Raw genomic sequence first — 26,207 nt, forward strand, 5'->3', positions numbered from 1 at the left:
TAAATCAATTATTGATCAAATACACCATCAATATTATTGAATCAACAACTCAAAATATTCCCGATACCATTTCAAATAGTCACTGATTGTCACTGTGTGATTGACAATATGCTGACAATATTCTATTCGACTGAGTGCGTTGTATGACAAAGATAGATTTGGAAAATATTACCACGGACATTGTGTTCATTTTTTTCGAATCCTGAAAAAACCAATAAGTATTTTTGAAAAATTTAAACGCAGAATGAAAGACTAAATTATTACCGAGGGCCGAAAGTCCCTTAGAATAAATACAAAGTTTATTTTGAATGAGATATTTGAAATTAAAAATCTCACTAAATTTTCTCTTAGTTTTTCACCCCTGTAACTTATTAAAATAAACATTATATAAGTTCTCAGGGACTTTTGGCCATCGCTAATAACGCAATCTTTCATTCTGCGTTTAAATTTTTCAAAAATACTTATTAGTTTTCTCAGGATTCGAAAAAAATGAATCCCATTTGAATAGCATTGGAACAGAAACTACGTACCCATCCCCTTAATATTTATTATGTTATATTCTTTAGTATCAACTTTCAAAAAGTTGATACTAAAGTGTAAACTGTAAAAAAGTGCCGTAAAAATGTTTAAGAAGTAAACATTTTGTTTTGTTTTGTCACACAGTTGTGATATTTATCATGATTATTTGGCATTCAATATCTTATTAATGCACACCTTTTTTTTTAGATCCCTTGCATGCATCTATCCCTCAAACCATCCACAGTATAGCAGATGCAGTCACCCATGCCCGTTTCGTTGGAACAGACCAGTCGTCAGATGGAGTAGTTCTCATAAGAATATTGCAAGTCCTAAGAACTCTAACATTATCTCCAGAAGGTACCGCCTTAACTAATGAAAGCCTCTGTGAGATAATGCTGTCATGTTTTCGAATATGCTTTGAAACAAGGCTTGTCGACCTATTGAGAAAAACTGCCGAACATTATTTAAAAGAAATGGTGCAATTAATTTTTATGAGGTTGCCGCAGTTTAGTGAGGATCTCAAAGTTTCTTACATTAAACAGTTAAAGATGAAACCTGGAGCTTTAGATCAAACACGTACTAAGAGGAAAAAGCAGTATTCTTCACTTAAAAAAGATAAGAGTGACACTGACATTAAGTCTCCCCAAACCCCACAAGGTAATCTTGCAGCAGTAGCACAAAGTAGTATAGTAGATATGCAAGGTTCCTTGCAAAATCCTGAAAACGCTAACCCTGTAACCTCAAATGCTAGTCCAAAAGAAAACTTCAAGTGTGATGTAGATATCATTGTTGATAGTCCTGTTAGTAATAATGAAGATCTAAAAAATATCGATTCTATATCGTCTGGTGTAGAAGAGGCAGCAACAGAACCTAAATCACTTACTGAAGAAGAAATTACAGAAGAACAGAGTCCGAGTACTCAAGATTACATAAATCAGAGAGGCATAAGGTTTACTCCACAATTGCAGCAAGAAGCTAACTTATCACCCTATGGTTTGGCATGTGTAAGAGAATTACTGAGATTTTTAATAAGCCTTTGTAACCCTCTTGATAAACAAAATACAGAAATCATGATCCATTTAGGTTTAACCCTTTTAACAGTTGCATTTGAAATAAGTGCTGATAATATTGGTAAATATAACACTTTGCTAGCTTTAGTAAAGGATGATTTATGCAGGAACCTATTTTCTCTTATGAATACCGAAAGGCTAGCAATATTTTCATTGGATTTACAGGTGTCTTTTTTATTATTTGAATCATTGAGGACACATCTTAAGTATCAATTAGAACACTACCTAAAGAAATTAATAGAAATCATCCTCAGCGATTCTCCCAAAGTAACCTACGAACACAAGGAAATAGCATTAGATAATTTACTTCAGCTGTGGCGAATACCAGGGTTTCATACCGAACTATATATTAATTACGACTGCGATATGTACTGTGCGAATCTGTACGAGGAATTAACTAAATTGTTAGCTAAACATTCAATATCTTCTAATACTGGAGTGTACCATACACATTTGTTATCTTTGGATGCACTTATGATAATCACTGAAGGGATTGAAAACCGGTGTTGTGAAGAAAAAGATAGGTTAGACGCAGGAAATAGCGAATTGGTTCAACAATCAAATGACATTAGCTTCTATGTCGGAAAAAATTCTAGAACTAAAGTTTCTCCAATCATGCCAAAGAAGGAGGAATTAGCTCAAAAGAAAAGTATTAAGAAGTGGCTACCGCAAGGTAAGAAACTATTTTCTTTCATAAGAATATGTCTTGAGGTATTGGATTTTCCTATAATTCTTTTTAAACGAAAATTATCGTAAATACGAGGAAGACGAAAAGCCTTAGATACAAAGTTTACTGTAATAAAACAATTAAAATAATTGAAATAAAACAATAAACAATATCTTAAATCTAAGACTTTTCGTCAAAAGAAACTGCTTTCTGGTTGCATCCTGAATCTCCGGTTTTAACAATCTATACGCACAGAGACGACGAACATAGAAGAAAGCCGAAAGGACAACGGTCAAGTATCTACTCTTAGTCCAGAAAGCCACTGCGCATCCGCTAGGAAAAATATTCTGATTCGGATTTTTTGCACAATCTTACTCAAAAAGGACTCCTTTTAACAAATTTGCATGTTGCCAGGACCAAAAGGTGGTCAAAAATTTTTTAAACGTTTTTTGTTTGTTTTTTTTTTCTAAAATTATTTTTTTGCATGTAAAAAAGTTTTTTAGGTTTTTTGGATCATTCCAAACAGAAAAGGTCTTTAGTGACTTTTCTCTAAAAATGATAGTTTTTGACATATAAGCGATTAAAAATTGAAAAATTGCGAAATCGGCCATTTTTAACCCTCAAAAACGATGTGAAAAACTGAAAATTTGAATGTTGCGAAGGTAGGTAGATATTCTTTAAACATCGATTGATGAAATCCCGAAGAGTTTTTTGCAATACAATATTCAAAACTCCTTTATTTTTTAATTGCTAATCAAGCGTGCGCGACACAATTTTCCACCGACAGTATGGTGCAAATGAAAGGAATAAATTCGTTATTTCGTAAACCGGCGACTTTAAGGAAAAATCCCGAAACAGGTCGATTTTTATTTTTAAGTTATGATATTGTGGCATATATGGTATACTAGTGACGTCATCCATCTGGACGTGATGACGTAATCGATGATTTTTGAAGTTATACTTCTTTACGCGCGATGAGGGTGAATTTTTATATGTTAAAACCAGGCGCATACGCATCACCCAGGCGCATACGCGCATTGTAACTTTGTTCTGATTGGATGTTCAAATGACATGTCAAAAATTATCCAATATGGCAGCTGTAGGACAGCTGTGGTCTGGAGGAAAAGGTAAAGGTAAACAAATGTATAATATATTAGTTTTATTGTTGTGAGGACAGAAACAAAACAGTTTATAATATTGTAGTGACTTTTAAATAGTTTTTAAAAGCAACAGGTACGTAATAATTGTTAATGTATCATGGGTATAAACCTACCTGTTTGATCTGCCAAAATACATAGTATGTAATAATGTAATACTTTTATTTATATAATTTGATTACCATCAATATTCACCTAATATATTGTTTTCTTACTATATGTTTTGTTGTATTTTTTCAATTCTAAAGTCCACTTTACATCAACAATAATTGAATAAGAAATTGACAACAAGTTATTCAAGGTCAAATTTGGCTTATACAAAACACAATTCTACATCCAATTTTGCCGTGAATAAAAAGAAAATAAAGAAATTTGACAAAATAAAACATATCCAATTGTTCTATTTCATCAAATTCCTTCATTTTCTTTTACAAACCATACATTTTGTACTCGTCAAATTTGGCCTTGAATAACTTTGTCAATTTCTTGTTCAATTTATTGTTGATGTAAAGTGCACTTAAATCATTTCAATTCAAAATTAAAATAATTTGATCAATTTTCAAAATATCACAAGTTTAATGACGTTCTACACCTTCGGCAAAGAATTAAGGATTTGCATGAAATTTTAGTATGTTATAGTTTACTTAAAAAAACTAAGACTTGATTTTTAAAAAAATGTTTTACCGTGCCGTTTAATTACTATTAAGGGTCAAAGTTAAGTTTTAACATGGGCTCTTATGGGAATTCTTAAAAAGTTAATAACTTTTGACCCAAATTTACGATTTTAATTATTTGTGCTTAAATTAAAGGTATTTTTGTAAGGAATAACATATTAAAAAATGAGGATTGTTTACCGTACCATTATTAAATAAAAGTGAAATTACTGTTTCGAAATTTAACAAAGTTGGTAGTAGTGAGATCAGCTGCACTCATAATTATATCCGAAACGTACGTGTCAATCACATGACCTCGGTGGTCTAGTTGTTGAGCGTTCGGTCAGAGTTCGAAACGTCCCGGGTTCCAATCCTCTAAGATTCATTTTTTTTAGTTGTTTTAATAAAAATTTTTTGAAAGTGGTAGATAAGAAAGTTAGTTTAATATTTAAATAGAATACAATTACTTCGTTAAAATTATATAATAGAAGTATAACTTCTTACGTGCGTACAAAGTACACACACATTCTTTTTTTAAATGAGAATAGGGGTCGTATGCTAGCTCATTTGAAAGGTTCTTCAATTCTCTATTCAGTAATATAAACATTTACATAATTATTTATACAGGGTGTCCAAAAAAATTTTATTAAATTAAATTATTTGACAAAAAAAGAAGTAGAAGGACACCCTGTATAAATAATTATGTAAATGTTTACATTACTGAATAGAGAATTGAAGAACCTTTCAAACGAGCTACCACACGACCCCTATTCTCACTAACGTCTCGATAACGTCACTAGTATACCATATATGCCACAATATCATAACTTAAAAATAAAAATCGACCTGTTTCGGGATTTTTCCTTAAAGTCGCCGGTTTACGAAATAGCGAATTTATTCCTTTCATTTGCACCATACTGTCGGTGGAAAATAGTGTCGCGCACGCTTGATTAGCAATTAAAAAACAAAGGAGTTTTGAATATTGTATTGCAAAAAACTCTTCGGGATTTCATCAACCGATGTTTAAAGAATATCTACCTACCTTGGCAACATTAAAATTTTCAGTTTTTCACATAGTTTTTGAGGGTTAAAAATGGCTGATTTCGCAATTTTTCAATTTTTAATCGCTTATATGTCAAAAACTATCATTTTTAGAGAAAAGTCACTAAAGACCTTTTTTGTTTGGAATGATCCAAAAACCTAAAAAAACTTTTTTCCATGGAAAAAAAAAAATAATTTTAAGAAGAAAACAAAAAAAACGTTTAAAAAATTTTTGACCACCTTTTGGTCCTGGCAACATGCAACTTTGTTAAAAGGAGTCCTTTTTGAGTAAGATTGTGCAAAAAATCCGAATCAGAATATTTTTCCCAGCGGATGCGCAGTGGCTTTCTGGACTAAGAGTAGATAGATCTCCTTTCGTCTAGGAAAAAAGCCGAAAGACAGTTTCGAGTACTCAAAAATCTGAGTAAAGATGAACAAGGGACAACGGCAGTTTTTGTTTCTATTTGATTCAGATTTGGACCACCATCTCCAGATAGCTATTTCTGCCTCTCAGGCGTCATCGGTGGAGCTATGCAGTCACAACTCTGAATCAAACATCAACAAGGCTGTCTTATTTTGAGGGAAATTACCACGAATGCAACTCTGGGTCAAATATAAACAAAAACTGCCTTTCCCCCTTGAAAATTATCGTCATTAAATATCTTCTAGCTTTCACTACTGAATATATGCTTTTTCCAATTAATTGCGATTATTTCTTACGTTTGATAAGGACAGAAGTTACTTCTGCTGATCTAAACGATCCCAAATAATCAATTTATAAAATTTTTGGCATTTCGTGATTTGTGTTAATATCTTCTCTTTACTTTACAACTCCCCATGTTCACTTGTTTTTTTCTGTTTAGTCGTAACATTGACATTTTCATTATTCAAAGGATTACGTCAGTTTTGTTCAGTATACTTTTTGACACTGTCATATTTTCTTTTTTAACAAAGTAAAGCAAAATTTTTAAATGAATGGGATTCCTACCCACTAAAAATCTACACCTGTTAAAGAGATAATGATGGAAAAGCTGTGCAGTATACTTTATTAGGATTCTTGGTTTCCTCACATCATTTATGCTTGTCGCATCTACTATTCTACTGCAAAATTGTTACTGCTTATTTCCAATCTCTCCTTTTATATTTAAAGTGTCTTGTTCTGTTTTTGTAATTGTCACGAATTTGGTCTTTTTAACATTCATTGTTAAACTAAGTGCTGTTTCACATTATAAGAATTTAAACGTGCGAGGATTAGAACGCACGACGACATTCCAATGGTGGCGCATGTAATCATATGGAGCCTTTCTCACTAGACGGTGGTTGGAACGTTCGGTGAGGTCGCCGTGTTTATGTCGTCCCTCGCTTACAACAACAGACGTCAGTCGTGCCGTCTTTACGCACCCAGTAGCATAGGGGACTTAATGCATCCTTTCATATGATACTGTCGTTCAGTCGCACGAAGGTAGTTTCTTTGGTTGTTTGGTACATTATTTTCATTTACACTTTGTGGCTGTTTAAAGTCGGTGCATATATTTTATGTTTTCATGTCTCAGATTGACAGTGAAATATTAATAACATTAATTGAAGCGAGACCTGTTCATTGGGACAAAACAATAGAAATATATAAAGATAGAAACTTGACGAGAAATGCTTGGAATGGTGTATGCCGTGCACTTAAAAGTGCACGAATTAATTTGAATTAATTAATTTGACGAATTAGGTGATAAAGAAAAAAACCGGTTCCTCTTATTACTCTTTCTTCGACGATAAAGTAAACACAACGCTATAATTTGATTTCGCTCCATATAAAATATACCTTTTATTCTACGAAATTATATTTAGTTTTATAGGGTAAACAACTCGGTGAAAACTGGAGTAGGGCTGCGGTCACGTCTTGTGTGAAATTATCTAAAAACAACATTTAAAACGAGGGGAACAACATTTAAAAATGAATGGATGACAGAGGGTCTTTTCTGTACATGAAAAACATAGATTGTAATGTTGTTCTGAAGCTATTTCCTTGTGGAATTTTTATAATAAACTAGTCTAAATGGGAAATAAGCCACAATTTAACTAAACAAAAATAATTTTATTAACGTTTCGACGCCCAAATCGTATGTCGAAACGTTAATAAAATCATTTTTTTAGTTCAGTCGTGGCTTATTTCCCATTTAGAATAGTTTATTATATAGATTGTATGAGCTAATTAGATGAGCTAATCCAAGATCCCACAAATAACTTAGTAGAACAACGATTATAAAAACAAATTAAGGCTTTTAATTAAAAACATAAGAAATAATAACTGACAAAATAGAAATTGCAAATGCATTAAATACGCATTATAGTACATTAGGACAAAAGTATGGACAAAAAATACCCATGTGTAATGATACATATCAGACATCGTATCATGTACACTTCGCGTCATATAAAACTGGTACACTTTTTTTCCCAATGTAAACCTGAGTTCAGACTGACAATTATTGTTCGTGAATCACTTCGTTGTTGCCATCACAGACAACGGAATTGCACTAAATCTAAATACAAAAAAAATAAGGTTAAAAATGTATATTTCGAATTGTAATACATATATTTAAATTCCACACTTGTTCACTGTAAAAGTTATTCATTTTGTGTTAATTTCAAATTAAATTTTTAATTTTTCCAGTGTGTTTTATTTATTCTACACAACTTAATGCCGTTTTGTCCTACAATTTACGAGAAACCAATCACACCTCTCGATTTGACATTAAACATAATAATTTAAAGTCATGTCAAGATTTATTATCTATCATTATTTTTGAATTGAAATATTTTCATAAATTATAATAAAACACGAATCAATGTATGAATACTTAATTGAGATGACGGAAAATTACAATTGTTTTAGTTTTTAGTATATTAAAAAATGCGGTCTGTCGCACAGCCCCGTTTTTACCTAGTTTGATATAATCTTTTCGTTGAACTGGCAACTTTGTCCTAGAAATTATAATGACACTTGTGACAAGACCAACTTACACAACTTGAAAAACACGATTTTCGGTTATAAGAGTTGTACCAGTTTTTTTTGACGCGAAGTGTATCTACCTCAGCCACAAAGTGTAAATAAAAATAATATACCAAACAACACAACAATATATCTGCGTGCGACTCAATTCTTATTGTGTGAAAAGGATAGGTGCGTCAAAACTATCGCACGAGAAAACCCTCGCACGTTCAAAATTCTTATAATGTGAAACAGCACTAACAGTGTTTGTAAGTCTTGTATATTCTCTGCTATTAGCACCATGTCACCTGAATATCTAATGTTGTTGATAGGATAAGATCGTTGTTTCTTCGAGTGATTTTTGAATTATTTCTTCCGAATACAAATTAAAGACCATTGGTGAAAGCACGCAACGCTGCTTTCTACGTCCACCTCCGGTCAAACGAACTTACCATCTCACCGATTGATTTTCCTCCATATACCCCCGATCTAGCGCGCACTTATTTTCACGTGTTATCTGCGTCTGAAGAAGCATCTTTGAGGTCTGTGCCACAATTATGTGTTGCAATTGATATCAAATGCTTTAATATTAGTGGCAATTATGTGACAGAATAAATAAAAGTGCGGTATTTCATGTAAAAATACAAGAGTGTAGGATTACATTCGTTTAAGTTATTTTATTTTATCATAAACGCGAGTCGAAAGCCAGTTAAGTGGCATTTGCCTAATAATAAAAAAAAACGCGATAGATCTATAGGTTCAGCATATCATGGCCAAGTGACAGTATTCAGTAAGTCAGAGAAAAGTCGAGTTGACATTAAGACGCTGATGATAGGGGGCAGACGGCCTTTTTCATCTATATACAACGACGTACGACGAAGTAAGATTGCGTATTCTTGCTATAAAGCCGTTTTAGATGTTCAGTGTTAATTACCGTTCACATTAGTTGTTACATTATCCTTGTAATTACGAGTTCTACAATAAAGTATTTGTTGTATCCTAAAATCGACCTGTGGCCAAATAATCAACCCTAGACAAACAGAAGATAAAAGCCTACAAGAGTTATAAAGAGTTTAGTTTATTTACATATCAAAACGGTATTAATAATTATCTACTTAAAGAACACTTCTGGTACAGTTGAGTCCGCGAGTTTTTACCCGTGCGTCATTACTAGGGCTTTTCATTCACAGTCATTTGTTTCGAGCTTCTGTCATATGTCATATAATCCGTGTACATGTATTAATGTTATACACGGATTATACGACATTTGACAGAAGCTCGAAACTAATGACAATCGATGAAAAGCCTATACCTGGCGAAATAAAACACATACTTTTTATCTAGCATCATTCTCTTCCACGCATGAAACTAATGACAAACCAGCTGCCGCCTGTTATTAAGTAAAAACACATGTTATTTTTATGAACGATCTAGACTCAGTGCATTGAAAGAGATAGGTACAAAGAAAGATGATTGGGGATGTTTTCACATATTTTAAGTACAATTTCTGACGTTTTGGTTTGTTTACTTTTGTGGCTGTCAGTTTGTTGAATTTTTTGCTGTTATTTTGTCGAATTTTTGCATTTTGAAGTTTTTTCTAGTATACAAACAGTTGTTTTCACAACTAATTTTATATTGGAGTTAGAAATTTGATGATAAATTTATGTTATTTTACGATAAATTTTGACAACGTATAAATAACCTCATTGTTGACACAGTTAAGGAATGCTTGTGTTTAATGTTCCGCCAAAGTGAATAAAATAACAAAAAGAAAATATGTTATCGAAGTTTTTTATAAATTGTTTATTTATTTATTAATCAATAGTAATAAAAGAATTTATTAAGCTACTTCAAATGTAGCTGTAATTATGCACCAAAATTTTAAGGCAAAACTTAAATTTGACATTCTATTTATTTGATAACGTCAAATTTTATACTGTAACCCGTGATCGGAATACTTTCTGTCACTTACTGTTGCGTTTAGTAAATATCCGACTTATTTCGTATGCTTTAAATGGTGACGCACGGGTAAAGACTCGGGGACTCAACTGTATCTATCGCATTATCCATAACTACCTTTTTGTTATTTATAGGTACCGAATACTTCAACAAAAAGCCAAAAAAGGGCATAGAATTTCTTCAAGAACACGGAGTATTAAAGCAGGATATCGATTTGGATGAAATCGCAAGATTTTTAAGGGAAAATCCAGTTCTGAACAAGGCTATGATTGGTGAATATATAAGTAATCGAAGTAATTTGAAAATTCTGCAATCCTTCGTCGATACTTTTAATTTTGTCGGAGTGCGTATCGATGAAGCTTTGAGAGCTTTTCTAGAGACTTTTAGGTTACCAGGTAAGTTCTTTTTATTGTTAATAAATTCGTTAAACTTGTCTTACATCCAAAATCCAACAATCACGAGTTACAAAATTGTAAATTATTGAAATAAAAATTAAAATTTTAAAATATTTAAAATTAAACAGGTGATCGTAGCTCCCAAATATTTTTAAACTGATGAACCCTTTCAAAGGTCTACTGGTACTGTACATTATATAAAACAGTGTCAAGTTTAGTGGTGTAAGAAGAGAATATTCTCAAGAGAATATTCTCGAGAACGAGAATATTCTCGGCCAGAATGTTCTCGTTCTCGAGAATATTCTCTTGACAGTTGCTGCGTCCTTAATCGTGCTAAGACGATACATAAAAAATAAAAATGAAAAATGGAAAATGTGGATACGGCTTTTCTAAGTAATCGCGAAACAATGAGTAATTTAACTATGGAAATAATGCTAGACAATTATTATTTGTTTAAGAATTTTACAAAGAATGTCAAAAAGTGATTTCGAACCTAGGACCAAGAATAAAGAAGAAAGATCAAACATAAGAAACGCAATACCAATCTCAACAAGATTAGCAATTGTTATTTATATATACTAAAAGTTTTAGTTTAATGTATTTATTCAGGGTGCACTCCTCTTCCATTTGTCCCATAGTTCCAGAAGTATGCCAAGTTCCACAACTCTGGATGTACTACATTAATAAACCTTATTGTGATTTCATTTGACCACGTATTCATCGCTTCTTTGTATGTTTTGACAAAACCAAATTAAATTTCAACAGAGTACAGGAAATAAAGAAGAAATACAGAGCAACATGCAAAATTTTCCACAGCAGTTCAACGCATCAGGCACTGCAATAGTGTTCAAATACCAGTAAGATTTCGGCCACATGGCTCGGCCAAATGGCGATATTTTCATTAGATGGCTGTAATGTTGCCAGAAACATACCAAATATATATATTTTCGGCAACATAGTGCTTCAAAAACTAGCCCGTCTTTAGACGTAGACCAATCCATGACTGAGCTGGCGACTCGTGAAAAATAAAATCCCACAACTTCTCATCAGTACATTGAAATACAGAATGTAGATGACCAGGATGAGCTAATGATAGAAATATATTCTGAACCTGAGGCCTCATGCTTTTCTGATTAAATCACCACATCCATTACTTGCATTATTTGTTGTTAAGAAGAAACTTTCATTTTATTGTCAAATAAATTTTGTGTTCTCTGTTGTTTTTGTATTTTGTTTATACGGGGTGGAAGGCACTTATGGAATAAAATTATTTCTGTCCTTGTTTCAAAAAATAATAAAAGATGCTTAGACCCGTCGATTTTTAAATAAAAAATGTGCACTTTTTAAACATAAATTTAAATGTACAGGGTGATCCTTGCAAGTCTAGCAGAGTCCATAAGATTTATTTTTAATGGAACACCCTGTATATTCTTATATTTTTAAAAGCTGCTTAGCAACCTGATTTCAACGAACTATATCATGCAGGGTGTATTATGAATAATACAGGGTGAAATTTTGAAAGTAACAAGTATGGAAACCACTCATGGAATAAAATTATTTGTGTCCTTATTTTAAAAAATTATAAAAAATACTGGGACATGTCAACTTTTAAATTCAAATGGGCGTTTTACAAACATAAATTAAAATATACAGGGTGATTCACGCAAGTACGGCATAGTTAATGATCTTTAGTTTTAATGGATCACCCTGTATATTTTTATATTTTCAGAATCTGCTAAACAACCTCATATCAAAAAAGTATACACCTATTATGTAGGACCTATTATGAATAATACAAGGTGAAATTTTAAAATTATGTATAATTTTCGTCAAGATATTAAATAGGTACCTACATAAAATTTTGAAATTAATAATTTATCATGCTTTAAATAACAGTATTATTTTTTAAATTAGCTAAATAAAGGCATACATTTTCTAAACTAAGCATTAAATCTATTGGGTTTTGTATTTAATGTCCTCACAAAATTTATAAATAATTTTAAAATTTCACCTTGTATTATTCATAATAGACCCTACATAATACACTTTTTTGAGATAAGGTTGTTTAGCAGATTCTAAAAATATAAAAATATACAGGGTGATCCATTAAAACTAAAGATCATGGACTATACTGTACTTGCGTGCATCACCCTGTATATTAAAATTTTTTGTTTGTAAAGCGCCTATTTGAATTTAAATGTTGACGTATGCCAGTATTTTTTATAATTTTTTAAAATAAGGACACAACTAATTTTATTCCATAAGTGGTTTCCATACTTGTTAATTTCAAAATTTCACCCTGTATTGTTCATAATACACCCTACATGATATAGTTCACTGAAATCAGGTTGTTAAGCAGCTTTTAAAAATATAAGAATATATGGGGTGTTCCATTAAAAATAAAGCATATGGGCTCTGCTAGACTTGCAAGGATCACCCTGTATATTTAAATTTATGTTTAAAAAGTGCACATTTTTATTTAAAAATCGACGAGTCTCAGCGTTTTTTATAATGTTTTGAAACAAGGACAGAAATAATTTAATTCCATAAGTGCCTTCCACACTGTATATAAAGAACACTGTTGTTTAGTCTCATAATTTTGTATATAATTTCATGATTTTTAATACCCTGTTTCATCTTTAACAATATCCTTAAGTGCATCATAGGGTTCATTCTCAGAAAATTCTCCATATCGAGAATATTCTCTGATTTTTCATTCTCGAGAATTTTCTAACACTAGTCAAGTTGATGGTAAAAGGGATCCAGCCAATCGCTGAACTTTTATGAAGAACTTACGAAGACAATGTTATGGATGCAACACTCAAACATTTTTCGAAAGGCGGTAAACCAAGTCCAAAAGTGATAATGATGGTCAACATGCAATAGGACAGGGAACGCTAAGAAACTTGGTGCTTAATTCGTCCATACTATCAGTGCACCTCGTAATTGGATCGCACTAGAACAAACTGTATAAGCTAGTACAGGGTTCCAGAATCCCGGAATAGGTGTCATAAAGGAATGGAAGATTCTTCCTCTTCCTGGAACTCGCTTTCCAAACAGTTTTCCTTCCAGGATGGCTTGTAGGAGTTCATATCTGGATTCATTTCGCATAATAATGTCCGAATTATTGTAACTTTCAAGATTTGATGGTGGTCAGTACCTCTCGGTTCTTATTCATTTGTGACCCGGTCAGTCCACGGGATTTAAGTATTCTCCGATATAGCCAAATCTAATTTTCTGCACATATTTTCGTTTAAGGTTCACGAATAACACGAAAAAGGACAGAGAAGACGTGGCATCACAGCATTCTTACTTTTATGCCAAGAGAGAGGTTGAGGCTCTTGAAGAAGGCTTCCATCCGGTTGAAGGTGGATCTAGTTTTTCCTATGCGCGCTCTTATCTCTTGTAGTCTAGGCGCCAAATAGAGGTCACCGTGTCCTTTTCAATTCTGATGGATAAACTCAACGGTTTCTTACGGATTTTTGGCTGCTGATTACGAATTTCGAGGGTGGATTTCGATCTGAGTGGTCTAAAAATTGTTATAAAAAATTTAATTGTTTATAAATTGTTTATAAGGCTCTGGCTCATAAACTAAAAGAGATAAAAACGAATGTTTCAAATAAAATTTGTTCGTTTATCAAAAACGAAGAAAAAACGTTTACCTAACTTAAATCCAACAATTTGAACTCAAGATATTGTAAAATTAGTGCACAATGCAAATTGCAAATTACAAAATAAGTATTTTTCGAAGCATTATCGATCGTAACTAGGATTCTACGCATGCAAATGGGGCTTCCAAACAAAGTTTGTTAAGTTACTTTATCTTTATTTGTTTTAAAGTTATACCCGTTTGAAGTTATAATTTAAAAAAACTGTACATTAATTTGTTTGTGAGGGTTTCAAGCAAATTTGAGCTATAAACATTTATACTTTAATTAACAATAATGATAGAAGAACTCAAAAATAACATTTTGAGCTTACGAAAATGTTCGTAAGTTTTTTTGGCCAAGATAACGATATTTCAATAGAGCGCTCTGAGGCGCAAGATCGGCTCACCGCGTAAAGGTTCACGCGCTAACTTCTCATTTTCTCATAAATATTCATTTTTCATTTTTGAAGATCCTAATAAAATTTTATCACATAATTCTTATAATTAAATCATCATGCTGTACCTCGTATCACCTTTCATTATATTTACTTTGTCTTCTATTTTTTGTACTAAATGAGAAAAAAACATTAAAAACTAATATAACTAAAAAGTAAGTTGATATTACTTATTAATACTATTTTTACAAACATTTTCTTTAATGCATCTGCATCGAGATATACATATACAGGGAATCTCAGCTTTTTTACATCTGCATAAGTTCTTAGAGCAATTTTTACAGTTACATGGTGGTACTAAGTCTGTCCTTGTAGGCAGTAAAACTAAAACTTTCTGGGGCTTCAGAGTCTAATATCTATATGATATCCATATAAAGTGGATCTAGTTCTTTTGCAGCATCATCAAGGCACGTCAATTGTGTGTATGCCGCCACAACATAAATGCTCGTTTTATATGCAATGATTATGCTGCAGGAGAACTAGATCCATTTTTATATGGATATGGATATGGATAGTTGTTCCATTTTATCTTTGTCCATGCGTCGTGATTCATTTTCAAACAAATTAAATCAAAACATAAAGTGAAACGCACGTCTATGTGTATAGTATATAGTATACCTACAGTATACACAATGTATATACACATCGACGTACGTTTCCCTTTATGTTTTGACTTAATTTGTTTGAAAATGAATCGTAACACATGGGCAAATATAAAATGGAACAACTATATCACATATTGGCTCATTTGCATGCGTAGAAGCCGTGTTATGATCGATAAAGCGTCGAAAAGTATTTACCTGACTGTGAGCCGATCTTGCGCCTCATACGCGCCATTAAAATGTCGATCTATTGACCAAAAATATACTTACGAACATTTTCATAAGCTTAAATTACAAGTTTAAATACTGTAAACCAAAGTCCTGTTACGATTTATCCTCTGACCATTCACCTGTTATCATAACTGCAAGCAAAAACATAACAAAAATAGAAAGGAGCTGTATATTACACAACAACAAAACAAATTGGAGTTATTTTAGATATCAAGTAAATAATCAAATCAATTTAGACATCTCACTAAAGACCGATAAACAAATCGAACAAGCAGTAGAACATTTTAACACAGTTTTACAGGAAGCAGCATGGAACTCAACACCATTACCTACAAATCGACATATGAACAAAGACTGTTCCAATACAATACATGAAAAAATAATTGAAAAAAGAAGACTCAGAAAACAATGGCAATTATCAAGATCACCTCAAAGTAAAACAAACCTCAATAAAGCACAAAAAGACCTAAAAAAATTGATATTAGCAGAAAAAATGCAAGCTTTCAGGAATACCTACAAAAACTAGATGCAACTCAAGCCACTGACTACTCATTATGGAAGGTTACAAGGACTCTACGAAGGCAGAACTATACAGTCCCACCACTAAGAACACAAACAGGGCAATGCGAGAAGTCCTCTAGAAAAGGCCGAAACATTTGCGACACACCTTAAAAAAGTCTTTACACCAAATGAGGGAAATTACTCACTACAAACTGAAGAAGAAATTATTTCGATACTCACAAAACCTTATCAACTAGAACTTCCTGAAAAAAGATTCACAAAAAATGAGGTAAAAAATATTATACAACACTACATCGATCCAAAAAAGGCTCCAGGATACGACCTGATTACAGGAAAAACTCTTCAGCAACTCGCAGAGAAAGGCTTCCAATTTCTGACACAGTTATTTAACTCTATAATGAGACTAGGTCATTTCCCATCACAATGGAAACTAGCACAAATAACAATGATACTAAAGCCAAGAAAAGAACCAGAAAGTGTACAGTCCTACCGTCCTATTAGTCTTCTTCCAGTGGTATCCAAAGTTTTTGAAAAGCTGACACTTACTAAGCTAATGCCTATACTAGAAAACAAAAAACTAATACCACCACACCAATTTGGGTTTATAAAACAACATTCAATAATACAACAGGTACATAGAATTGTAGAGAGAATCAACGAGGACTTTGAAAATAATAGGTACTGCTCGGCGGTATTTCTGGACGTAAGTCAGGCATTTGATAAAGTCTGGCATAAAGGCCTATTATGTAAACTAAAACAGAATTAACCTACAAATTACTATATACTCTTAAAGTCATATATCACCAACAGAAACTTCCAGGTAAAGTATGAGAATGAATACACAAACATACAACAAATTCTCGCTGGGGTGCCCCAAGGAAGTGTACTAGGACCTATATTATACCTTATATTCACTGCTGACTTACCGACAGATACACATATCACTACAGCCACATTTGCGGATGTTACGGCAATACTATCATCGAACAATAATCTAAATAAAATTCAACAATGGATGACAAAATGGAGAGTCAAAATGAATGAAAACAAATCGCTACACCTAACATTTACCACGCGTAGGGAAACATGTCCGGCTGTATACTTAAACGGTAAAGGAATCCCACAAGGGGATGAAGTCAAATATCTAGGTATGTACTTGGACAGAAGATTAAACTGGAGGAAGCATATATTTACTAAGCGAAAACAACTGGGTCATAAGTTAAGAACCATATATTGGCTGTTGGGTAAAAAATCAAAACTATCAACTGAAAATAAAATATTAATCTACAAATCCATCCTAAAACCAGTGTGGACTTATGGGATAGAATTATGGGGAACCGCCGCACATTCCAACATTGAAATCATACAAAGATTTCAGTCCAAAATATTGAGATCAATACTGGGAGTTCCATGGTTCATAACCAATGAAGCCATCCATCGGGACGCCGGACTACCATACGTCAAAGATGACATCAAAAAGTGCGCGAAAAAACATACAGAGAAACTTAAAGTGCATCCAAACGTGTTAGCAAAAAATTTAGTGAATAAACCGCGTACTGTTCGTAGGTTAAAACGAAAAATTCCGTTAGAGTTAAGTGAACAATGGGTACTAAATTAATGTGTATAAGTTTATGTCAGTAATAGTCAGTGTTGTAGGCTGTTTTAAAAAAGGGGTGCATCACTGGATGCCTCCCTACATGTCATTCCTAATTATTGTCAGTCCTATTACTTATTGTCTGTTATCTACCTAAACATTTAGGTTTAGATTGTATAGATAGATTGTAATAAATGTGGGGTTAATAAAAAAAAATAAGCTTAAATTGTTCCTTTTGAGTTCTTCTATCATTATTGTTAAAAAAGTATAAATTTTTACAGCTCAAATTTACTTGAAACCCTTATAAACAAATGAATGTACAATTTTTTTAAGAAAATTATAATTTCAAACCGGTATAACTTTAAAACAAATGAATATAAAGTAATAGAACAGACTTTGTTTGGAATCCTATTAATGAAGCTTTAAAATGAGATCTTCTAAGGCTCATTTGCATGCGTAGAAACCGAGTTACGATCGATACAGCTTCGAAAAATACTTATTTGCAATTTGCATTGTGCACTAATTTTACAATATCTTGAGTTCTAATTGTTGGATTTAAGTTTAGTAAACGTTTTTTCCTTCGTTTTTTATTAAAGAACAAATTTTATTTGAAAAATTATTTTTTATCTTTTTTTAGTTTAATTTATTTTTTATCTTTTATCTCTTTTTAGCCTTATAAACAATTTATAAACAATTAAATTGTTTATAACATTATACGTATATAACAATATTAATTGTTTATAAATTATATATATTTTTTGACCACTCATACGAAATCCACCCTCGAAATTCTTAATCAGCAGCCAAAAGTCCATAAGAAACCGTTGAGTTTGTCCATCAGAATTGAAAAGGACATGCTGACTCCTCTGGCGCCTAGAATATTGGTTGTTGGTCCATTCTTCATTTATTATACTGAGGTAATTGTAGTGCGTCACTCTTTCTACGCGGCTTTGGTTAATATGATTATCTTTTTCTGGCTAACGATCATAAGCTGTATCTTATTTACATTTTATATTTTTAATCCACACTCTTGACTATAATACGTGATTTTATTCATAAGGACTTGTAGGTCTTCGAGGTTGTATGCAAATACTATTGTGTCATCTGATGTTCAGGCGGTACCCGTTTAGTAGAATACCTTTTTCAGTTTAGTGCAAAGCCTCGATAAATATTCTTTCAGAGTAGAGATTGAAGATTTGAGGAGACAAAATAGAGTCTAGCCTCACTCCACGCATGATTTTCACATATTCGTTATGTTCACCTTTAACGATATTTGCGGTCTGATTCCAGTAACAGTTTCTAATTATTTTCAGGTCTTAGTTGTTAATTCCTGCTTCTTTTAGGATCTGCATCATCTTGGCGTGCTGTACTCGATCAAACGCTTTCTCGTAATCAACCAGACATGCGTATACGTCGCCATTGACGTCACTACATCTCTGAAATAAGACTTGTATTGAGAACAACGCCTCTCTCGTACCAAGAGTATTTATGAACCCGAACTGGTTCTGGAAAATTTTACTTGTTTGTGTTTTGTTTGTGATGCGGTAGTGTAGTATTATTTTTTGTTGTCAACTTTATCAATACCTTTAATTTTTGTTTGTATATGAATATATTTTTGTAGGTGAGGCACCCACAATCTCCCTGATCTTAGAACATTTCGCAGAAACCTGGCATAAAGCCAACAACGAACCTTTCGCAGATGTGGATTCGGCCTTCACTTTAGCCTATGCGATAATCATGCTCAACGTCGACCAACATAACGAAAATGCCAAAAAACAAACGACTCCCATGTCGGCTAATGCTTTCAAGAAAAATTTGAAAGGCGTTAACGGAGGTAACGACTTTGACGAAGAAATGTTAGATGATATATATACAACAATAAAAAACGAAGAAATAGTTATGCCCGCCGAACAAGCCGGGTTAGTTAGGGAAAATTATTTCTGGAAGATCTTGCTGAGAAAGGGACAGACGAAAGATGGCATCTACATCCATGATAATAGTGGTACTTATGATTCTGAGCTTTTCCAGATTGTTTATGGACCTATAGTAGCAGCTCTGTCTTCTGTTTACGAGAAGGCTGAAAACGAAAGTGTACATAAAAAAGTTATGCAAGGTTTGTATCCCAATTCAAAAAATTAATTTCAATGAATTATTTGGACTCTCTTCATTTTAAAAACGAAGCTAGGACGAATTATCCCCGGACAAAAAATCCCCACAAATTATCCCTGGACAAAAAATCCCCGTACAAAAAATCCCGGACAAATAATCCCCACAAATTTTTTTGGACAAAATATCCCCACAAAAAATCCCGGACAAATATTTGCTGTCGAATAGTTCTCTAAAAGTTTTCCTAAAATTTTAATAAATTTCGAATTCCAATTCTATGCTGAAAGCTTTATAGGCTATTGATTATTATCAAAATAAGATAGCTAAGATAGTCCAGAAAGCCACTGCGCATCCGCTAGGAAAAATATTCTAATTCGGATTTTTTGCACAATATTACTCAAAAAGGACTCCTTTTAACAAATTTGCATGTTGCCAGGACCAAAAGGTGGTCAAAAATTTTTTAAACGTTTTTTTTTGTTTTTTTCCTAAGTTTATTTTTTTTTGCATGGAAAAAAGTTTTTTTAGGTTTTTTGGATCATTCCAAACAGAAAAGATCTTTAGTGACTTTTCTCTAAAAATGATAGTTTTTAACATATAAGCGATTAAAAATTGAAAAATTGCGAAATCGGCCATTTTTAACCCTCGAAAACTATGTGAAAAACTGAAAATTTGAATGTTGCCAAGGTAGCTAGATATTCTTTAAACGTCGATTGATGAAATCCCGAAGAGCTTTTTGGAATACAATATTCAAAACTCCTTTGTTTTTTAATTGCTAATCAAGCGTGCGCGACACTATTTTCCAGCTACAGTATGGTGCAAATGAAAGGAATAAATTCGTTATTTCGTAAACTGGCGACTTTAAGAAAAAATCCCGAAACAGGTCGATTTTTATTTTTAAGTTATGATATTATGGCATATATGGTATTCTAGTGACGTCATCCATCTGGACGTGATGACGTAATCGATGATTTTTTTAAACGAGAATAGGGGTCATGTGCTAGCACATTTGAATTCATTAACATAACATTTACATAAACATTTACATAATTATTTATACAGGGTGTCCAAAAAATTTTTATTAAATTAAATTATTTTACCAAAAAGAAGTAGAAGGACACCCTGTATAAATAATTATGTAAATGTTTGCATTACTGAATAGAGAATTGAAGAACCTTTCAGATGAGCTACCACACGACCCCTATTCTCATTTAAAAAATCATCGATTACGTCATCACGCCCAGACGGATGACGTCACTAGTATACCATATATGCCACAATATCATAACTTAAAAATAAAAATCGACCTGTTTCGGGATTTTTCCTTAAAGTCGCCGGTTTACGAAATAACGAATTTATTCCTTTAATTTGCACCATACTGTCGGTGGAAAATAGTGTCGCGCACGCTTGATTAGCAATTAAAAAACAAAGGTGTTTTGAATATTGTATTGCAAAAAACTCTTCGGGATTTCATCAATCGATGTTTAAAGAATATCTACCTACCTTGGCAACATTAAAATTTTCAGTTTTTGACATAGTTTTCCAGGGTTAAAAATGTCCGATTTCGCGATTTTTCAATTTTTAATCGCTTATATGTCAAAAACTATCATTTAAATCGTTTAAAAAAATTTTGACCACCTTTTGGTCCTGGCAACATGCAAATTTGTTAAAAGGAGTCCTTTTTGAGTAAGATTGTGCAAAAAATCCGAATTAGAATATTTTTCCTAGCGGATGCGCAGTGGCTTTCTGGACTAAAAGAAACTACAACGTTAACGGGGTTTTATTATTTAATATAGTCAATGAACATCTATATATGAAAAAATCGCGGAGTGCTACCATTTAAAGGGGTGCGTTTTTGAGAAATGGGTGAATTAGTCCCTGGGCACAGGTTACATTAGGGTGAGTTCTATGCACTTTTGGTACAAACATGTCTACATAAAAATTGTTCCTGGTTAAATTTCCTATCTAAGTATCTTTTTTTAAAGTCAATAATACTTCTTTTTACAAAAATATACTCAAAAGAAAAAGCACAAAGAAACCCAAAAGAAAGAAATTTTGTTTTTTGTCCCATAACTTTTGTCCACGAGGATATAGGTATAGACATTGCTTTACATAAAAAAAACCTATATATTTCTTCTTTAAAATGTTGTTTAGTACAGGTTATTAGGATTTATAGTTTTCGAAATATGATTTTTCAAACTTCACCACTCGCAGCAATTTTGGGCAATTTTCCTTGTTATTTCGCAAATATTGTTCTGTAACTTTTTTCTACGTAACTTTAGGTATATGCAATGGTACACGTAATATGAATAGAAATCAATTACCTTTAAAATGGTCTACTTTATAACGTTGTACGACTTTTTTAAAGAGATTATGGTTTTTAAAGGTTTTATACTTTTAACGATATTTTATAATATAATATAAAAAAAATAATATTATTATATAATATAATATAATATTATATAATATTAGATTATATATAGTATATATAATATAATATTATATTATATATTATATAATACCTAATATAAAAAAAAATATTATTTTTTACATTTTTTACGTTTATTTTTGAAATTTCTCATTATAACGTTTTTTTTTCTTGTACATGAATATACTATATATTGCTTAATAAAGAGAGCTCACTTTCTGTTCTTTAAAATGGTGTATCATCTATATTTAATTATGTAATGGAAACCGAGTGATTATTTGATATTTTTTTACATGTATGTATTATATAAAATTTTTTTCTTTTGCAAAAATACATAAACATTTTAGCCTAATAAAATAAAAAAAAGTCAAAATGGAAATTCGTACAGGTTAAAACAAATTGTATATCAAAGTTTAGGTAGGTACAAAAAATATTTTCAAGAAAGTATCCAAATCATACAAGGGGATCATTGTTTAAATACTTAAAAAGGGGTCATTTTTGCAAAAAAAATACTTTTTTAACTGCTGGGGTAATTCACTTATTAACGAAGATCTATGGGATTTCTTTCTGCAAAATTGAAGGGTAAATCTTTCACATATGACTTACTAAATTAAATTTGACCCCCTATTTATTTAAATAATTGTATATAAAACTTTAAAAACAAATTTGCAAAAAATTATTTTTGGCGTTTTAAATAAGCACTATAAAATATCTTATTTCACAGACTAAGTTGCGCTATGTTACTAGTATTAAGCAAAAAAAATTGGTCAAAAAATATTTAATATTTTTTGAGATGTTGAATTTGTTTATTAAATGTTACTATATTTTCAATTTCCAAAACGCGGTTGTTACCAAAGAAATATTCACCTTCTAAAGATCTATTTATTTTTATTTTTATGTATATTTTCGATAAATGTATTGATAAATTTAAATTTCAATTAAACTCCCCCCTAAAATGGCATTTGAAAATTATTTAAATTTTTTTATAATTTGTTTTTTTAATAACGTCGCGGGGATTAAGTATTTTGAAATGCCGTTTCGATAATTAGGTTCCTGGGAATTTTTTACTAATTAACAAAATTTTTTTGTCGGTTTTTCTTCTTCTTTTTATTCTTGGAGTTATATTACTACGGGCCCTTTTAGGGTTAAATTTTATTAAGAATGTCGAATCTCTGAGTTGTAGATTCTAGACCTAAAAATATTAAGATTTAACTAAAATCTCTTAAACAAAATTTGGCTACTTACTGAGTTACAGGGTGTTTTATTTAAAAATTTAAAAATTATTGTTACCAAGTACTTTAAAGCTATTTGACGTATCCTTATCATACTTGGCAGAAAGTGTGGCTATTATATACCCTACTAAATTGTGATAAATAAAAGTTTCTAGCTACTACCAGAGGCGTACGACAGGGGATAGTTAATGGTTGACCCTTCCCAAATTCTACGCCACTGAGTGAATTACTATTTGAGCGAAATTTTTCGATTCTCCAATACTTTGCATGTTAATAACTTTATTGGTATCGATAAAGTCATCAGTTTGAGAGATATTGGAAGTTTAAAATGAATGAATGAATGAATCAAAATAACTATGCCATTTCATATTTAACGTCCAATATCTCGAAAACTAATGACTTAATCGTTACCAGTAACGAGTATGTTATTTACATAGAAAGTATTGGAGAATCGAAAAATTTCGCTGAAATAATAATTCCCTCAGTGGCGTAGAATTTGGGAAGGGTCAACCATTAACTATCCCCTGTCGTACGTCTCTGGTAGTAGCTAGAAACTTTTGTTTATCACAATTTAGTAGACTGTATAGCACCCACACTTTCTGCCAAGTATGATAAGGATACGTCAAATAGTTTGAAAGTACTTGGTAAAAATAATTTTTAAATTTTTAAATAAAACACCCTGTAACTCAGTAAGTAGCCATATTTTATTTAAGTGATTTTAGACCAATCTTAATATTTTTAGGTCTAGAATCTACAACTTAGAGATTCGACATTCTTAATGAAACTTAACCCTAAAAGGACCCGTAGTAATATAACCCCAAGAAAAAAAAAGAAGAGGAAAAAGAGACAAAAAAATTTGTTAATTAGTGAAAAATTCCCAGGAACCCAATTATCGAAACGGCATTTCAAAATATTTAATCCCCGCGACGTTATTAAAAAAACAAATTTGAATAATTTTCAAATGCCATTTTAGGGGGAAGTATAATTGAAATTTGAATTTATCAATACATTTTTCGAAAATATACATAAGAATAAAAATTATAAGATTTAATACAGGTGAATATTTCTTTGGTAACAACCGCGTTTTTGCAATTGAAAATAGAGTAACATTTAATAAACAAATTCAATATCTCAAAAAATATTAAATATTTTTGAACCAATTTTTTTTTGAATAATACTGATAACATAGCGCAACTTTTCGTGTAAAATAAGATATTTTATAGTGCTTATTTAAAACGCTGCAAATAATTTTCTGCAAATTTGTTTTTAAAGTTTTATGTATAATTATTGAAATAAATAGGGGGTCAAATTTAATTTAGTAAGTCTTATGTGAAAGATTTACCCTTCAACTTTGCAGAAAACAATCCTATATACCTTCATTAGTAATTGAATGACCTCAGCAGTTAAACAAGTAATTTTTGTGCAAAAATGACTCCTTTTTAATTATTTAAACAATGATCCCCTTGTATGATTTGGATACTTTCTTGAAAATATCTTTTGTACCCACCTAAACTTTGATATAAAATTTGTTTCAACCTGTACGAATTTACATTTTGATTTACATGTAGTGTAATTTTATTTTACTAGACTATTGGTCTTAGAAAACATCACTTTAGTTAAAATTATTTAAGCGTTGACATTTAAAAAATTTTCAAAATCAAAGTCCATCTCTTCGTTAGCATTAGCTGCAATATCTTCCTCTGGCAACTCAGTGTGCCTCAGTTATCTTAGAGTTCCCACAATTAGTACCCATACACATGCACCCTTTGCAGAATATTGAACAACTAATTTGTATCTTCCTACAACCGCAGTTTTTTTTGTACATTTTTTGATAGATTTACATGCTATTTTGTCAAGCAAAGCTTGTGGTGCAGGAGCTTTGACAGTAAATATTGGAATTAATCCATATTTTGAAGTTTGCCCGGCCGAGTCAAGTGGATCCAAAGTATTAACTATAAAAAACAAGATTCAATCATAACACACAATCACATAAAAAAGTTATAATGAGGAATTTAAAAAATAATCCTAAAATCAAAAATCGTTGCAAGTACTTGTTACATTTTGAAAAAGCATATCTTATTCAAAAATAATCCTAGAATTTTTGATAATACACCATTTTAAAGTAAACAGAATAAGCTTTCTTTTTTAGTATATAATATATACCTAAATATAAAAAAAAGTTTTAATGGGAAATTTAAAAAATAATCGTAAAAAATATAAAAACTCGTTAAAAGTATAAAGTCTTGAAAAAGATAACCTCTTTAAAAGAAGTCGTACAACATTATACAGTATAACATTTTAAAGGTAATTTATTTCTATTCCTCTTACACGTACCATTGCAGATGTCTAAAGTTACGTAGAAAAAAGTTACAGAACAATATTTGCGAAATAACAAGGAAAATTGCCCAAAATTGCTGTGAGTGGCGAACTTTGAAAAATCATATTTCGAAAACTGTAAATCCTAATGACCTCTACCAAACATCATTTTAAAGATAAAATATGTAAGTTTTTTTTCCGTGAAGCAATGTCTATACCTATATCCCCGTGGACAAAAGTTATGGGACAAAAAACAAAATTTCGTTCTTTTGGGTTTCTTTGTGCTTTTTCTTTTGAATATATTTTTGTAAAAAAAAGTATCTTTGACTTTAAAAAGTTATATTTAGATAGGAAATTTACCCAGGAAAAATTTTTATGTAGACGTGTTTGTACCAAAAGTGCATAGAACTCACCCTAATGTAACCTGTGCCCAGGGACTAATTCACCCATTTCTCAAAAACGCACCCCTTTAAATGGTAGCACTCCGCGGTTTTTTCATATATAGAGATTCTTTGACGATATGAAATAATAAAACCCCGTTAACGTTGTAGTTCCTTTCTATAGTACATAATCAATAGCCTATTATTTGTGTTATATTTTTGTTAAATGTATTTGTTTATACATGACA

At 31.6% G+C, this 26,207-nt stretch overlaps 1 protein-coding gene across 1 annotated transcript in view; it reads left to right on the plus strand.

Moving 5' to 3' along the window:
- The window catches only part of LOC126881156 (Golgi-specific brefeldin A-resistance guanine nucleotide exchange factor 1), a 73,225-nt gene that overhangs the window by 9,159 nt on the left and 37,859 nt on the right, over positions 1-26,207 (plus strand). Inside the window, exons 2-4 of the mRNA XM_050645233.1 lie at positions 727-2,262; positions 10,187-10,447; positions 19,122-19,613. Coding sequence (XP_050501190.1) covers positions 727-2,262; positions 10,187-10,447; positions 19,122-19,613 — 2,289 coding nt within the window. The remainder of the gene's footprint in view (positions 1-726; positions 2,263-10,186; positions 10,448-19,121; positions 19,614-26,207) is intronic.

The sequence above is a fragment of the Diabrotica virgifera genome, chromosome 3 (genome assembly GCF_917563875.1).
Source record: "Diabrotica virgifera virgifera chromosome 3, PGI_DIABVI_V3a".
In the NCBI taxonomy this organism is placed as follows: domain Eukaryota; kingdom Metazoa; phylum Arthropoda; class Insecta; order Coleoptera; family Chrysomelidae; genus Diabrotica; species Diabrotica virgifera.